Source organism: Oryzias melastigma, linkage group LG19 (assembly GCF_002922805.2).
Source record: "Oryzias melastigma strain HK-1 linkage group LG19, ASM292280v2, whole genome shotgun sequence".
In the NCBI taxonomy this organism is placed as follows: domain Eukaryota; kingdom Metazoa; phylum Chordata; class Actinopteri; order Beloniformes; family Adrianichthyidae; genus Oryzias; species Oryzias melastigma.
The window spans coordinates 3,446,520-3,464,526 of NC_050530.1; the positions used below are offsets into that span (position 1 = coordinate 3,446,520).

The following is an 18,007-nucleotide window of genomic DNA, read 5'->3' on the forward strand; positions in this document are numbered from 1 at the left end:
AGCCTCCGCACCCCGCAGCGGCTCTCTGTCTGCCGGCATATCGAGCTCCGCCGCGGGAGTGAAAGCCGGCGATCTGTGTATCCCGGATGTGTAGCCGGATGAGCTCCGAGAACCTGCGACTCCAGCAGGTTAAGGAAAAAGTTCTGGACAAAAACGCTCGCTTTTGACTAATATTCCACCCGCTGATCGAGTCACTGAAAACGTCACGAGTCCAAAGCTGAGTTCCTGATTGGTAGATGTGACGCGGCGAAACGTCAAACTTCAGATATTTAAATTGTTGGCTGCACCGCTCGATTTGCGCCTCTAATCGAGCTGATCATAGACCTTCACGCCGCAGGATTTCAGATCGCCTCATGTCGTGTCTTTTCCATTGACTTGGTGTGAATGTACCTTTAGGTTGGGGTTGTGAGGGGCTGTAAGCTAGTGAGAGAGAGTGTAGACAACGGGATGATGGGAAGTGAGGCGGACTTTCTAATAAACTCCTGCTGCTCTGCAGAAACTTAGTCGTAGAAAACGACACAAGTTCTTGATTTTACCTTAAAATAAAACTTGAAAACAGACCAAAATCTAATCTGAGACTTCAGGACAAAATATTTTGTTTAAAGAATGATGAGAAATTCGAGGTTAACCTAAAGGTTTTCAGCAGATCATGACACTTCCTCCACCAGCCTTCCTAAAACTATAACTTCTATAAATAACGAGCGCTCACATATGAACTTTAGGAGCCTCCAGCAGAGCCGGGTCAGTGTGGACGTCCTCACCTCCATCTTGGATTCATAAATCCACTTTTTACAAAACGCTCCACAGCAGCTGCCGTTTCTGGCTCTGACGCCGTCGTCTCGCCGTCAGTTCTCCTCCTTTTTTTTCTGCTGCTTTTCTCTCATCAATTCAAGGACAAAATGTTCACGTCTAATGAATCCCATCTGCTGTCATTGAAATGATACGGATCTGGATTTATCTGGATTTCTGCTCAGAATTTTCAGGAAACAAACATCTTTGATAATAGAAAAAGGAAAATATATATTCATATTTATGCAAGTTTGTATGTTTTTATGTGGAAAACTTGGAAAAAAAACTTGATTTTGGTTCAACTTACAGCAAAAAGACGTTTTCGGATTAAACGAATGAATCAAAGGAAGATTCCTGGTTAGATCTCCCAGGAGGGGATGATGAATGCCTTACATGTGTTTTTTATTGAGTCATAAACAACAGTGGTTTCGTCTTCGTCTGCCCCAAAGCCCTTGTCAAAAACACAGATAACTGTAGGTGTAAATCTCCGTGTCTGCGGAGGTCAGGCGTGAAGAGAAACCAGACGACCTGCTCATAAGAGCGCAATAAAAACTGTTAGCGTTGATCGTTCTTTCCATTTCTGAGCAACTATTTGTAACATCATTTGAGCTTTTGCATCAAATAACGTTTATTATTCCAGGTAGCAGACATCTGTTATCGGTGATCGTCCTGAACCGATTCTACTCTACACTATTCCCTCCTCTGCCCATAAAAGTCAATGGTAAGAGACAACAATATGGTCAAGACAAACTCATTATCTTGCTCCAGTGTTTATGGGTAAACAGTGGAAACATAAGCAGATAAGAGGCTGGAAGTTGTCACAGGCTAATAAACCTCAGCTAATGCACACCTGACGGTTAGACCGGCGGGAGGCCGCCGTCTCTGGAAACTTTTCCCATCTCCTTCACTTTGACAAACTTGTGCATAACATTTTTAGGGATCATTTGAGTGCAAATGTACTTACTGCTACCAGGAATCAAGCTTAAATCACCTCTCTGCTCCTGTTTTGCATTAGGCACACAGAAGGAAGTTTACACACATGCACAGGAGTCCATCCGAGCGCTATCTCCTGCCATCGCAGGCAGAAAGGGGGAAATGGTTCTGCACTTTTATTTCGCCTTATCGTCAAAGTGGGGGAGCCGCTAATGTGGACAGAGTGCTTTTCGTGCAGCCGGGCCGCCATTATGCAATAATCAAGATGGCTTCAGTGGCGAAGATTGTAGAATTTGTCCGGTTTATGCAAAAGTTTAGAGCTAGATGCTAAAAACTGTTGTTTTTATGCACGAGACAGAAAAAAAACGTCTTGTTTGGAAGGTTTTTAGTGTTGGTCGCTTACAAGATAAACTAGAAAAGTTGCGATGATGCTAACGTGAATGCTTTTTTCTGCAAGTAGTCGCTGAAGATGCTGAAGCTTTTTGCTGAAAATGGGGACACAATTTACTTTTATTGCCAAAGAGTTTTGCTTAAAATACAAAATCTATTTTCAAAATCTTAAATTTGCTAAAAGACTGTAAATTTTGTTAAAAAAATATGAAAGAGTGCTAAATTCCTGAAAAATGTGTAGTAAAATTGCTTAAAAATCCCTAATACATGCAAATTTTCCAAAAATATTTAGCGTGTTGCTTAAATATGAGCTAAACTCCAAATTAGCCCAAAATAGTAGATGCCAAATTAGCCAAAAAAAAGCTAGCATGTTGCTCAGATATTAGATCAACTCCATAATAGCATAAAGTCCTCAGTAAACCAAATTAGACAAAAACGTTAGCATGTTGCTAAAATAGAAGCTAAACTCCAAAATAATATAAAATGACCTCAGTAGATAACAAACTAGCCAAAAACGTTAGCATGTTGCTAAAATATTAGATAAACTCTAAAATAATATAAAATGACCTCAGTAGATGCAAAATTAGACAAAAACGTTAGCATGTTGCTAAAATATAAGATAAACTCTAAAATAATATAAAATAACCTCAGTAGAGCACATTACTTAAATATTAGCTAAACTCCAAAATATCCTCAATTCCTCAGTGAACCAAATTAGCCAAAAACGTTAGCATGTTGCTAAAATAGAAGCTAAACTCTAAATTATCCAAAAAAGCTCAGTAGATAACAAACTAGCCAAAAACGTTAGCATGTTGCTAAAATATTAGATAAACTCCAAAATAATATAAAATGACCTCACTAGATGCCAAATTAGCCAAAAACGTTAGCATGTTGCTAAAATATAAGATAAACTCTAAAATAATATAAAATAACCTCAGTAGAGCACATTACTTAAATATTAGCTAAACTCCAAAATATCCTCAATTCCTCAGTAAACCAAATTAGACAAAAACGTTATGTTGCTAAATAGAAGCTAAACTCTAAATTATCCAAAAACCTTCAGTAGATAACAAATTAGCCAAAGATGTTAGCATGTTTCTAAAATATTACCCTAACTCCAAAATAACAAAAAACAACCTCAGCAGATGCCAACGAGCTAAAAAAGCTAGCACATTGCTTACATACTAGCTAAACTCCATAGTAGCCTTAAGTCCTCAGTAAACCAAATTAGCCAAAAACGTTAGCATATTGCTAAAATATTAGCTAATCTCCAAAATAACACAAAATAACCTCAGTAGATGCCAAACTATCCAATAAAAAGCTATGACATTGTTTAAATACTAGCTAAACTCCAAAATAGCCTAAAACTCCTCAGTAAACTAAATGAGTTTACTGACATGGAATGAATCACAGAACAATTTGTGGTTGGAGTCATCTGGACCCCAAAGAGAGCGGAAGGGTTGGGGGATACCTGTGTTTGATTTGTGTTTGCATTCTCGAGTGCTACGAGAACTTCCAGCCTCTTTGAGTTTATACTCAGCAAAAGAAAATAGTAAACAATATTCCTTTTGGAACGTCCTGCCTCTGTCTGTGTCCACACCCAGATCCTGACACCCTCTGGACACACTGCCAGACGGGATAATGGAGGCGGAACTGGTACTGGGTTAGGGTAGTGGTCCTGTAAGTGGCTATGACCCAAGGGTTGGGGACCCCTGATTTTTTCTCTCTGTAACCTGGTACCAAGCAGTCCTCGGACTGGTACCATATCACAGCCCAGAGGTTGGGGACCTCTGATTTAATGGGGATAGCCTGCATGTCAAAAATTTGTCTTATCTGGACGTTTGGTTCGGCCCCCCTTTGCGTCACTTTTTGACCCTTTGGGTGTCCCCTACTCATCGTTTTTTGGTGATGATTAGGGAACTCATTCTGACGACCCTGATTAGCGTAAGCATTATTTTCTATGTCTGTGGCCCCGGTACCAAGCCGCCCTCGGACCAGTACCAGTTTGAGCCCGGAGGTTGGGGACCCCTGATTTAACGGGAATAGCCAGCACGTCAAGTTGGGGACACCCGAAATGTCAAAAAGTGATTCTCGAACCATACGTCCATAAAGTTAGGAGTGAGAATGTGTAGCCACAATGAAATCATATGGGAGTCAAAATTCAGCTTATTGATTGAAAATCAAACATTAAACTTATAATTGTCTCTGTTTGTTTTTGTTTATTTAAATGTTCAAATAGACAAAAAAATAATTATTTTTGACTGAACACGATGAAAAATGTTCTCTCGTTTACAAAAGTGTTGCTCCCTCAGATCCACGCAGCCAAACTTGGCTGTGGATGTGATGACACATGGCGGCGTGAGATCTCAGCAGATGTGACTCAGTGGATCCACGCTTCACAACAGATTGAAAACAGACGACGGTTCCCAAAAAGCTGATCAGATTTCAAAACTCTCGGGACTGTCTTGATTTTTTTTTTAAATTAAACAAGAAAAACTCAGAGGTCTCCAAGAAGAACAAACCACCAACAGATGGTTTTAATAGTAAATACAGCAGATTGGCCATATGAAAGCAGTTGGTCGTTAACAAAAAGGAAAAAAACAAAGTAAAGACACCTGTGACTGCCTGTGCCTTCGCTCCTTCCAACAGATTGCTTTCTCTGATGAAATGAAACTTGAAGCAAATGGCTCCGTCTCCACAGACGAGCCGGTTCAGGGATTGTTTTCTTGGTTTTGGCCGAGAGCAAACAAAGCTCCTGTTTTGAAATCAATCACTGTAATTCCAAAGCTTAGAGGTAAAGGAGAGCGGTCGTATATCAGGGCCACCTTTGAACACGGAGGGCTCGGTGAGATTGGAGAAGCCTGGAGTGTCTGTGTGTGGTTGTAGCTGATGTTTAGGTGATGTTCCAGAAAAATCTCAGGAAAATCACGAATGTTCAGTTTCATACAAATGTGTTAAATCTTCATGTAAACATGAAATATTAAACATTTAGGGGTAAGATTGTCACCATGACAAATATTCATTCACTGGCCACCCTATCAGGCACATCTGCTCGTTAATGCAAATTTCTAATCTGCCAATCACATGACAGCAATTTAATATATTTAGGCATACATGGTCGAGATGATCTACTTGGCATCAAACTGGGGATGAAAGGCGATTGAGGGGACGTTGATGGTCATAGGTGCCATACAGGCTGGTCTGAGTAGTTCAGAAACTGTTGATCTACTGGAATTTTCACCCACAAGCATTTCTAGGGTTTATAGAGAATGGTCAGAATAAGAGAAAATATCCAGTGAGTGAAGGTAATGCCTTGTTATCAGAGGTCAGAGGAGAATGGGCAGACTGGTTCCAGCTAATAGAACAACAAATTCTTACTCTCAACTCGTCACACAGTATACAGATGAATAGTTCAGGCCCCCTCCAGGTCACTTTTTGGTACTTTGGGTGTCTACAACCAACCCTTGACACACAGTACTTGACACAAAACTGATACCGGGTTAAGGTCCACATCCCAAGGGTTGGGGACTTCTAATTAGCATATGTATTTCATTTTTTCCAATTAAATCTGTAAGGCTTTTGTAAATGTAGAGTTCATAGAGTTCAGTCAAAAATTTTCATTTTTTTTTTTCATTTGCTTAGTAAAAAAAAAAAAAAATTTCCTTGGTTTATTTGAACAAATAAATACACAAAAACAAACATAAGACAGAAAAACAACCAAATTAGTAAGTTTTGTGTTTTATTTTCAATCAAAAGGAACAATTCTGACTCCCATGAGATTTTTATAGAAGCAATAATAACATTTTGCTACTATGCCAACCCATTCTCACTGCCAATATATGGACATGTGGTTCAGGCCCCCTGTGTCACTTTTTGTTGTTTTGGGTCTCCCCAAGTCATGGTTTTTGACATGTAATGGAAATTATACATTTACTCCTTAGTTTTCATCCATGGCATTTACCAAACAATCTTTGTACAGATTTGTTTGTTTCTTGCCAGGGCCTTCTATCATGATGTTAGAACATCTTGATTACGTTAGAACATCTTGTCCATTTTTAGGTATGAAACCTGACATCACTACCTTAAGTTTCTGATTAGAGTGTGTTTCTGTATCAAAGGTAACAAGCTGAGAATCTGCAGACTCCTCTCCACACATCTTTCCAGTGTGTATTTCTTTTCTTGAAAAGGTTTGACAAACGTTTCTTTATTCCATCGGATCTAACAAGTTTCCTCCACACTGGCTGTTCCCATTAAATCAGGGGTCCCCAACTTCTGGGCCTCTGGCCCACCTGGTATCAGGCCACAGACTGGGAAAAACTGGGACTGGGATTTTAAAAGCAATTTGGACACCTTCCTCACTTCCTCACTTCCTTTTTTCTAAATAGCAGATATGACTTCACCGATTTCACAATGTAAAAAAATCAAATAAATACAAACATTTCATAAAGTCTATTTATGACTCCACTGTGTTATGATGATGAAAATATGGATGGTTTATTAAAGAATTACATTTTTATCCTCAAAAACCTTTTGATCGTAATGCATTGTGGTCTATATTTACTAATGCAGTGAGAATCGATGGACACTGTTTTTTCGCTAAGACTTCTGGGAAATTTCTAGCACACTAGATTTTAGAATTGTGGATTCGGACAGCACTAGAAAATGATGAACGCACTATTAGAGAGTTCGGACATTAGAAAATATCAACGAAATGAAGTCAATTCCATATTTTCGCAATATGGATGGCGCCATGTTGGAACCAGAAATGGTCAGTCAGCAGTGATTGGTCCGAGTCGGTCCGAGTCGTCGTTTCTATGGCGAGTACTATCTCCAATCAGGAGTGAGCTTGTTGGAAGGCCACACCCCTTCCACTGTAAGAAGGAGAATCAGCCAATCAAATGCTTCAAACGTTCAACCACATACTTCTATGGAGGCATCTGATTGGCCAGTTTAGAACTTGAGCAACTTGCACAACCAATATATATATATATATATATGAACAATTTAGAATGATCAAAAACATGTTAAAAATGTATCTAAGTAAGAATGGTTAATCTGAGAAATAGAATGACTGAGGAATTGATGTTTATTTCTCCATAGAGGTCTATGGGATTTTGAATTCTTGGAGCCAGTGGGCACTTCCTGTTTGGAACACCAGGGGGGAGGGGTCACTCAGTCCATATCTCATATATACCAATTGTCTTAAAGACACTCTCCTTTGAGGTATTTCCTGAAATTCTCCAGGAAAAGCCATTCTGTGCACTAAAGCGCTCCAATACCAACACAGATCCTAAACCGTTCCGCCTCATCAAACGTCCATATCCCATCTCCAAACTGAAACGGCGTTGGATGAACATAAGATCTCTGGAAGCTCTTCCTCAGCTGACTCCTGTCCAGGCAGCTGGCTGTCTGCATTTCACCATTAGAAACAGACGAATGGTGTTTATCAGCTCACAGGAGCCGTGTGCATCACTCAGCTCCACCTTGTCCTGCTGTAATAAAGCAGACTGCCTCCCTGAGTAATTACTCTCATCTGTCTTTACCAGCAAAGACGTGACTTAATAACAAGTGTTTTAGGCAGCCAGAGGAATCAAAGCAAACACCTTTATTCTTCTTTTCTGCTGTAGGACTACATTCTCTAAAGCCAGTTTCTGCGTTTCTTTCTTCTGGAGTTCATCAGGAATTTGAGTTGTCTGAGGAGTAAGCCTGCACTTATTTCCCATCATGCCTTTGTTTACAGGCTCTCCCGTTTGCCTGTTTTTATGGTCTATTCAAACAATTCAAAACAAAAAGATTGTAAGTTAAATGGCATTTGAAGCTAAGAAATATCTTCCCAGAGCAAAACCGATCAGATGTCAAAGCCTTTGAATAGAATAGAATAGAATAGAATAGAATAGAATGCCTTTGTCATTATACCTAGTACAATAAAATAAAAGAATACCTATGTTTCAAATAAATGTGCAAAAATCCAACAAATTGACCAAAACAAGAAACCAAGTTTGAAAAAAAGCTTCACTAATTTTGTGAAAGATGGATCTGTCCAGAGTCACAAGAGAAAATCTGTTCAATGATGGTACAGTCTTACTCTAACACTCTTGTGGACCAAACTGTTGATGCGGAAGTTAGCTTCGCTAATCTCCCATCAGCTGCGTGTCCACGCTTCTTTGATGATAGCTTTGTATTTGCTATGTAGTGTTTCAGCTTTATGCTTAAAACTTAGCATTTGTTAGTGTCGTTGGATCTGGTCGTCAGAAAAGTCCTTAGCAACAGTTGCTAGCGTCGTTAGCTTTTTCACAGGACACACAGACGATATTGATTAGTAGTACATAGACATGAACAAATGTTCAATAAACTTGTTCCGTAGACATAGACAATGGATCATGGACAGACAGTGGATGCAAAAACATATTTTTGGCACAAATGGAACCCCGTACAGCCCAGCTTCAGCCAGACTCCGCCTTCAAACCTTCTGGCTCCAAAGTAAATTGACTTTGAGAACCCTGGATTTGACCCTTTTCCACTAGCTTATAGCACCTCACAAGCTAACATTAAAGCCATAGAGCACGTGTCAAAGTCAAGGCCCGGGGGCCAGATCCGGCCCTCCACATCATTTTATTTTATTGTTATTAATGACCCGATGTTATCTTGCGCTCATTTCTAACTTGTATAATTTTGACAAAATATATTTTTATGTAGAGTGAAATATTGAAAGTTAAGGTTTAAGTTGATTAATTCTGGAGTAATATTCCTGCCGTTTTATTTATAATTATGTCAAAAAGTTACAGTTTTAAAGTTTAAAATTTGACATTCTGCTAACTTTTTGGACTATTTTAGCATTTATTATGATTTCTTTTAGGCTATTTTGGCGTCTGGCTAATATTTGAGGGGTTAGGCTTTTTGCTTTTTAGACTGTTTCGGAGTTGGGCTAATATTTAGATGCTAGCTGTTTAGGATAATTTTGGCTTTTTTCAGTTCTTTAGGCTATTTTGAAGTTTAGCTGTTTTTTTTAGCTACATGCTAGCTGTTTTGGCTAATTCAATTTTCTTTTTCAATTTTTTTGGCTAATTTGGCATTTAGCTAATAATTTAGCTAGCTATCAGCTACAGCATTTTCAGCTATTAGCGTAATCGTTTTCAGCTATCAATTTCAGCATCCTCAGCGATCAGCAATAGCATCTTTAGCGGCCAAATTCAGCTTACAGCATTCACACTGGCATTATTGCAGGCAATGCTATATATCTAGTTCATGATTATGTTAAAAAGTTAGTTTTAAAAATGTAGTTTTAGTGTTCAATAAATGATGATCCTGTTCGGCTCGCGACCTAAAGTGTGTTTTGGATTTTGGCCCCCAGTGCGATTGAGTTCGACCCCCCTTATAGAGTTTAGAGCCAGTTTCAGCTCGGATGAAGAAAACAAAGATGGACATGGATCTATTGGCTACAAGTAGATGCATCAGAATGGAGCTGCCGGCAACTATAAGGTTTCTCCAACTGGATTTTTTGATTCCCAATGTAGAAAATACTAAAAAATGCTGTTTTAATCATTATTTTCTAAGCATTTTCATTAGAGTGTGTCTTGAAGTAAAATGTGATGCTTGAGTGAATCGATGATCCACCACAGCTGCTTCAACCAAAATAGTTTTATTTTTAAACAGTTTCAGCCTTTATGAAGCTGTTCGGAAACAAAAATCACTTTTCAGTACAAATATACAGTATTAATGAAAACAGAAACACTGACACAAAGCAAACGTTTAAACCATCTTAACTCTGGTTTATTCCGAGTCCGTCACAAATCTTTTTCCAGCAGCGTGTCGACCATCTTGGGTAGAAAAACCTCCAGAAAGTGGAAGAAGTCGTGGAAAGCTCCGGTTTTGTCGCTGCTGGGCTGCAGCCGGAGCACGGCCTTGGTGCTCTCCGTCCCCCCCACCATGTGAGGCTGCACTCTGAACTGCAGCGGCTCCTTTAGTTTGGCCTCCTTCTCCCTGATGTGGGCCGTGACCCTGGACTCCAGCTCGGCGCTGCTGCCCTCGGCGCCGACATCGCCGTCGCCGCCCTTCAGGAGCTCCCGCTTCACTTTCCTCCTGCCGGCCCACACGGCGTACTCCTGCGTGCAGACCCATGGGGGGGCGTTCCCCCTCTTCATCAGCCTCGCTTTCTTCCCTTGAGGCGACGCTGAAGTCTCGCCGCCTGGAGAGAGCGACCTCTTGGCGCCGACCACGACCGCATCCTGAGGCGGACCGCCGTCAAAACTGTCGTTCATGGAGGAATCGGTGGAAGCTGCTGGGCCTTCCGCTGGCTCCTCCCCTAAAGCGGCGCCAGAGGACACCGTCAGGTGACATTGGAGGACGCTTTTGAACACCTGCTCCACGGCAGACAGAACCTTCTGGAACCACAGACGCCGGAAGTCGTCTCCGGCCGTGTGCAGCTCACTGCGCGTGGCCTCGGGGAGCGCCGTCGACTTGAAAGGAATGCTGATGCTCAGCTGCTCCGCTTTGCTGAGCGAGACCTCCCCGTGTGGGGTGAAGAGGCGCACCAGCCCCCACGGCTTCCCCTTGGCGGACTTGTGCTGGTACTGCAGGCTGCGGCAGTACTTCTCCGCCTCCTGGCATTCCCGCTGGAAGTTGAGGTGGGAGCGCTCGTTCAGGTTTCCCGCCACGTTGTGGGAGAGCTCGAAGGGATCCAGGAGAGTCATGGGACCCAGTTTGGGGTGTTGGCGGCTGCTCTGGGACGGGTTCTCCTCTTCCTCTTTGCTTTCGCCCAGAAAATCGACGACAGGAAGTGGGCGGCCCTCCCTCAAGGACACGACGCTGACGGCAAAATCGAACTTTGCGTAGAAGGAGAAGAAACCGGCGAGAAGGGAAGCTGCAGGAGGAGGACAAGACATTTGGATTTAAGCTCATCGAAAGTCACAAGAGGTCCCAAACCGATGATATTTGAACGGACCGACCGGTACGCGGCTGAAGTGAGCACACGGGTTTGAGTTTTTAAGCCTCCAGTTTCCCTTAACTTTTATCTTTATCCTCTAAAATATCTGCAGCTCCTCTAAACTTTATCAATTTGTGGACTAGATTTCACGAAATAACAATTCAATTGTGATATAGGTTTTACTTTAACCCAAACCTGCTTAAAAAAAAATCAAACGCCAACTTAAAAGTATTTTCTAAAAATGATCAATGATCAATGTGAACTAACTTTATTGGCAACATTGTCGTAACATTAAACAGCTGAATATTCTACATTATTAGTTAGATTGTGTTATCCAATCAAACTATTCTTCTTCTTTTTTGTTCTTCTTCTTTTTTATTTCCGTCCGTTTTTGTCCGACTGCGACTTCTGCGATTTTCATCTGATTTCTATTCAAGTATCAAAATGTTCTGCAAGTTAAGGACATTGTTGCCGACTTCTGTAACTTTTAGTTTTTCTGCAATTCAACAATATTGCTGCAATTTTCGCCATTGAAATGAATTGTAACGATTTCTCCAAACTTTCTGCAATCATAACTTCTCCATACCTTAAGCTATTCTGAAAATCCAAACATGTACTTATTATTACTATTATGGTCTGTGGGGACAAATGTCACAATAAATCAATTTTTATTAAAGTTTTTAGTTTTTGTCAGTTAAATGAAGTTCTCTTTTGTTTGAAGTCAAAAACTCTTTTCTCTTCCAATCTACTCGTTCTCACGAACAACTCCTCGTTTTTTAACGCACTGGCTGTTCCCATTAAATCACGGGTCTCCAAACTCCAGAACTGTTCTAGTACCAGGACGTGTAGCGTACCGGTACCATAATCCGGTGGGCCTACCGGTACCTGTTCGTGTCTGGTACCACGTCCGGGCCCCGCTCGCGTCAGACCCCAACCTGGTGCTGAGTTAGGGTGTTGGAAACGGTACCATATACGGACTAGTCCTCAGGACACAGTCGGTACCAATACTATAACCCAGTACCGGGATGTGAAGAACACTGGTACCTTAACCCAATAGGCCTACCGGTATCAGTTTGTGTTTGGTACCATGTTAGGGCCCAGTTTGCATTGGTTGCCAACTCTGGAACAGAGTCGGGTCCGGCACCAGATGCGGTACCAAGTCTGGTGTTGAGTTAGGGTATTGGTACCGACCGTACGGACTGAGGACCAGTCCGCGTCCAGGAACGGTACCAGATGCAAACTGGTCTTCGGGACACGGTCGGTACCAGTACTCTAACCCAGTACTGGAATGTTAAGCACACTGGTACCCTAACCTAGTAGTCCTACCGGTACCCTAACCCGGTACCAGTTTGCGTTCGGAACCAAGTCAGGGCCCAGTTTCCATTAGTTAACAACTCTGGTACAGGGTCGGGTCCGGCACCAGATGCGGTACTGCGCCCGGTGCTGACTTAGGTTAGGGTACTGGTACCTGACGCGGGCTGGTCCTCAAGACGCGGTCAGTACCGGTACCCTAACTCGGTACCATACTGGGGTAAAAATTCGGAGTCAGAGGTGGTGGGAAGAATCCAGCAGTTTTTTAAAATAAAACTTCCTAAAACTGAAAAAATGTAGGTTTTGTTATTTTTCTCTGCGGACCGGTACCAGGTTGAGGACCACGGCCTTAATGAGACTGAACTCTCCTCTAAGGTCACTTACGAAGGTCCTGCGTGTTTTTGCTGGGGGGCACAGCGATGGGTTGACTGGGGAAGGTGCAGTTCCAGCCTTCAATCACACACTCCTCTTCCTCACCTGCACACAGAAACACAAAAACGATGAAAAGTTACATTAAAAAGAAAAAATGTAACAACCAAAACCATAAAAGAATTTCAAACATCACAGTCCACAACTGGACTTTTATTTTCTCAGCCTGAAGAGCACTTCCTGTGTGTGATCAAAAGCACTTGGGAGGAAGGCAGCACTTACAGGCCATGTGTTTGAGCTGCTCCACTGTGGGCAGAACGGGAGGATCGCAGTTCTGCAGGTAAAAAATGACCAGCAGGGTCAGAGCGTAGTTGTTGAGGAGGGGGCCGGCGCCGCTCGGGTTACCTGCAAACAAAAAAGTGAGTGTGTTTGCAGTTTCGTTTCCCATTTTGTCTTCTGAAATAACTTTAACAGAGTTCATATTTATTATGAATTATCTGTAAGATTGCATGCCTAACATTTTCATTTAATGTCAAAAATACAGCTTGAGCCAAACGTTCACTTCAAAATAAAAGCCTGGTTGTGTTTCCAGGACGGTGCAGCTCTGCTGACACCTGCTGGTCAAAGAATTCAATAGCAGCCAGGAGATATTTTCACACAAAAACAGGTTATAAACCCAAACACACACAAAAAATGGCTATTTCAAAATAAGAGCATGTTACCAGCCAGCTTCTTCTGCCTGGCCCAGAATCGAAGGGTGAACACCAGAGGCCTGAGGCGCTCCTCCACCCCCGAGCACAGCTGCAGGAAGCGGGTGTTCCTGACTCCCAGCCTGTCAGACACAGTTTAACATTCTCATGTGGGACCACCTTAAGAACAACAAGATTTATCCCCCGCTGACCTGTTGTTGATGGTGATGTCGCCCTGCAGGTTCAGCTTGTGATGCAGGAACTTGACGACAGGAAGGCGAGCGGTGCCGACCACGTGCACTTTGTGCACGTTGGGGACGCAGCGCTTGAGGATGGTCGCCACCAGCTCGAGCACCTCGGCCGGGGAGGCTGTGGTCAGATCGATGTCGGACAAGATGGAGTCCTCGGAGCGACCGTCGTCAGAAACTCCCTCACCGACCTGGAGGTGAAACAGAAAAAAAACGTCATCCTAAACTTTATTTATGAAGTGCTCAAACACAATTTAGAATTGAAGGATGAGCATCAAACACATGGTGATATACACTGGGAAATATCCAAGATTTTAATACATTGTCCAAGATAGAAGACTCGAGACACGATATCATCCACGAAATTCATTGAAAATAAATGAAATAATTTGGAAGGCGGTGTAAATGAAAACATGCCTGAATCTCATTTACTTCCTCTACAAATGTTCGCTATGACTCGTCGTCGTCAGTCCGTATCCTCCCGTAAGGCCAGTTGAGACAAGAAATCTCAAAAAAAAAAAAGGTCAAACCTGTTCTGTGGTGGTCTTGGCTCGGGCTTGGAACATCTTGGTGTTCTCCAGGTCCAGGAAAAGGTCCAGATCACAGGAGTGGATTCCGAACGTGTTGACTGAGGAGCCGAACGGCAGAATCTGACTGTCTGCACAGAAAAGCAGAACCAGAAGAATAAAAACATTTGCTGTAATAAATCCATTCTTTCATCGCATTAATAAAGTTTGATTTGAATTGAAATACCAGGGAGAAACTCCACAAAAACCTCCTGCAGGAGTTGAACCAGCAACTCCCTGGCCTTCTTTTCGTGCTCTCCCAGCTGCAGCCGCTCCACCACGTACTGCATCTGCGCCTCCACCTGACGGAGAAGGTTCAGCTTCAGTTTCAGCCTCAGAGCAGGTTTCTGTTTCCAGTGCGGGTTCTTACGGACGCCAGCTGACACAGCTCCGGTTTGAGGCGCTCAAACATTTGTTCCAGGCTCTGAGCGTCGTTCTTCTTCTTTGGAATCAGCTTGAACTCCTTCCTCTCTCGGGGTTTCACCCTGAGCTTCAGGCCTTTCATCAGATGCTCCACGCAGGTCAGAGCGGCGTGCGCGCCCTCCGTCTCCGTGAACTGCACGATGGCAAAAATTCCCTGCGAGAACAGACAGAGTTTACTCTCGGGGACTCGAACCATCAAACTCCCGCTTGTTCAGACCTTTTCTTTATCCATGATGACGTCGGCGATGGGCCCAAACTGCTGGAAGTGCTCCGTGAGGTCCGACTGAGAGACGTCGGGGGTGGTGCCGCTGACGAAGACGCTGTGCTCCTCGTGGCTTTTCCGGGTGGCTCGGACAGAACTCAGAGTCTGGTGCTTCCGGCCCTTCACGTGCTGATTCACACTCGGCACTAAAGGTCAGACAGACGTTTCAGGAATCCGTACATAAAAGATTCAGCGATGTGGCAATAAGAAACTGAGGCCTAAACGTGAAAACAATCTAGATATTTATGATTCATTTGGTGTTTAGGGCAAAATGAAAAGGCCTTTCAGCAGAAACTCAAACAGAACCCAAAAATATATGTGGGGATATCCATTATTATCCGATGACTCCACAACCTACGGCATGGCGGCCATTTTGTTTAGAAATCAGACATTTGCTTATTTTTACATATGACTAAACAAACATTTTGTTTGTCAGATTTTCACGAAATTTCCCGCACATGCCGCTAGCTTCAGTCTAAAACGACCCCCAACGTTTCTTTGACCTTGGGAAGAGGCGGCCATCTTGAATTAAAAAAAAAAAAAAAAATTAGTACCAGCTACAAACAAAAACTAGTCCTCGGGATTCCCATCAATCGTTTCCTAACTTCTCAGGCATCACTGGGAAGCAAATGGTGAAAAATTATTGCTATTGGAAGTTGTAGATTTTGAACGCTATGCGCGTGGCGAGCTACCAAAAGTGGCGCACTATTAATGAACGCACATATTTATATGGATTACTATAAAAATTAAATATGGTGATCCCAGGCTGAAGCTGTAACAATTATTATAACATAGGATATGAATACATAAGGAATGTAGGCGTGGTTTGCAAATAATCTCTGTTGCTAAGGAAACCCAAAAATGTACCTTTGCCGATTCTTACGAAACTAACGTCAGTTTGTTCGGTGACCTCAGGTGAACAAAACATAAAATGGTTGCCATGGAGATAAAACCAACAGAAAAGCCGCCATTTTGAAAAAAGAGCTTTTTCCCTCATTTTTTCACATATATCTTAAATCAGCTCAACAGAAGGAAAAGGGGGGGATTTGGGGTGCATAGTGGCTGTTAATAAAGTGAGATCGGGTCAAAGGTGGCCGTCGAGAGTGGCGATGGAGCATAGCGGCAAGCAGCGCAGGCGGCGGCGGGGATGCATATGGGTGGGCAGTGAGGGTGAGGGCGGGTAGCTAATGCCGCTCATGGCATTAATTTCTTACGGACAATTCTTTTTTTTAAAAGAAAAGAGAAAAAAAAATTCTGTTTATTTTAAAATTAACATATTCAGGTGATAACGTAAGTCCACACATCACAACACTAAAATATTCATCAAGTTTCATTTTTTACTTTTTTTTTTTTAAATAAAAGTTAATTTATACAACCTTGTAAACTTTTACGCCAACAAAAGAAAAACATGTCTGTGTTAAAGTAATCAGAGAAACTTTAAATCTAATTCCCCCCTATTCTGAAGTAAAATATATATATATATATACATATACAGTATATATATAAATGAAAGCTTTCTAGCACCTCTCTATTTTTTTACTTTTAAATAAAGTTTGCCGTTCTACAAAATCTTCACATTTTTATAAACCTGACTTAATAAATGATATATGTTCCAACTTTATGAATTATTTCAAATCTGCAAAATTATCTTTGACACAACAGTTTCAAACATAAAAATCCGGCATTTTAGAGACCATTTTGTTCTTTGTGGTTAACTAAAAATGTAATATTTAAACAGATTATTTACTTCCTGGTTGATATTACACCTTTTGACCAACATAATCTTGTATGAATCTGTAGTGTTTAACCAATAATGATGTTACACTCAATTGATTGTTCTATATATATCATTGTTTACATCCTCAGAATAAACACTATAATATATTGCCCAAAAGTATGTAATAATCATCCATCCAAATGGTTGAATTTGATCTATCCAGACATTTTTATGAATAGAAGGGATTCAAAATGATCAACTTTTAGGTGTGAAGTACAAATATGTATTAAAGAATGAGCTGCTCTCATTAAAGCCCAGTCGGATTCTTTGGTTTTTGGTTTGAAGCGTGAAAAAGAGAACAGTCCTCATCGGTTGATCCCATTCAATCAACTGTGATGTTTGGTGGAGGGCTGATCATAGTGTGGGCTCGATTTGAGAACATGTGCGTTCGCTTAGATTCAGTGAAAGAAACTCTGAATATCAAGAGATTTCAATCAATTCCAAACACCAAACTCTCTCTCTCTCTCTCGAATTAGAACAACATGCATTAAAAATTATTATTCTGACCACAACCAGACAAAACCCCATCAAGGTGATCTGTAGAAAAATGCAAGAAAGGTTTTGCCCAGCATGAGCATCAACTATGGTGCAGCACTCAAATGTGCACCCCTAAACAATCACTGTGTCCAAATTACTTTGCTACTTAGTACACTCCATCGGGAGTTCAATGTTGTAAAGTTCCCAGAATTCTCTGTGAAACCTAAAATGTCTCTAGATTGGCGCATATAGAGCAGAATTCATATCTTTTAAATCATTTCTCATTTGGAAGAGAGAGAGAGAAAAGTTAAGTTTATCCGAAGTGCATTAGATGAAAAATGCAGTAAAACACATTTTAAGTGATTAAAATAAAATATTTGTAAACAATTTGTGAACATAAACACGCTTTAACGGGAATAACTCATAACGTCTTTTTTAAATTATTTTTTATTAATATTAACCAAAAAAATGTTAGCTAGTAACCACGAAGAAAACAGTTTAGCTTCGCTAACTCACTATTAGGTAGGTTGACGTTGCACAGAACACATTGAAAGCCTCTTGGCTTTGTCTTTATATCACCGTCCGACGACATGACGATGTTAAAATAAAAAGCAAAAACGAAGCTTTAAAATGTCAGTTTTACAACCATAAACCAAGTTCGGAAACGCCTTCGCGCCCGCACGCGCCTCTCAAATCTCCCTCCAGCGTTGGGATTGCGTTCGGTCCGTCTCTAAAATGTGTCCGGGTGGATTTGAGTGTCTTTTTCTAAACGTTCCTCTTGTGCGAACGTGCAAAAATAGAACTTGAGTGGTTTTTATTAAGTTCTCTGCAATATTACTTTTCTAGCGTG

General features: G+C 41.5%; 1 protein-coding gene across 1 annotated transcript; it reads right to left on the reverse strand.

Annotated features, from left to right (window-relative positions):
* Nucleotides 1–9,732: 9,732 nt before the first annotated feature.
* Nucleotides 9,733–17,908, reverse strand: tut1 (terminal uridylyl transferase 1, U6 snRNA-specific). The gene is made up of 10 exons (XM_024284629.2): nt 17,674–17,908; nt 14,859–15,049; nt 14,589–14,795; nt 14,406–14,520; nt 14,183–14,310; nt 13,617–13,843; nt 13,438–13,547; nt 12,998–13,120; nt 12,731–12,823; nt 9,733–10,972 (listed from the first exon to the last, which is right to left on the reverse strand). Exons 1-10 carry the CDS (start codon nt 17,747–17,749, stop codon nt 9,897–9,899), a joined length of 2,346 nt encoding a protein of 781 aa, XP_024140397.1. The 5' UTR covers nt 17,750–17,908; the 3' UTR covers nt 9,733–9,896.
* Nucleotides 17,909–18,007: the final 99 nt, after the last annotated feature.

What these genes read in the sequence shown, in the direction of transcription:
- tut1 (XM_024284629.2), bottom strand. Translation starts at nt 17,749, where the DNA reads ATGTCGTCGGACGGTGATATAAAGACAAAGCCAAGAGGCTTTCAATGT. An exon ending in AGCTGTGTCAGCTGGCGTCC is followed by an intron (nt 14,521 to 14,588) that starts GTAAGAACCCGC and finishes CTTCTCCGTCAG; the next exon opens with GTGGAGGCGCAGATGCAGTA. An exon ending in CAAAAACACGCAGGACCTTC is followed by an intron (nt 10,973 to 12,730) that starts GTAAGTGACCTT and finishes CTCCTCCTGCAG; the next exon opens with CTTCCCTTCTCGCCGGTTTC.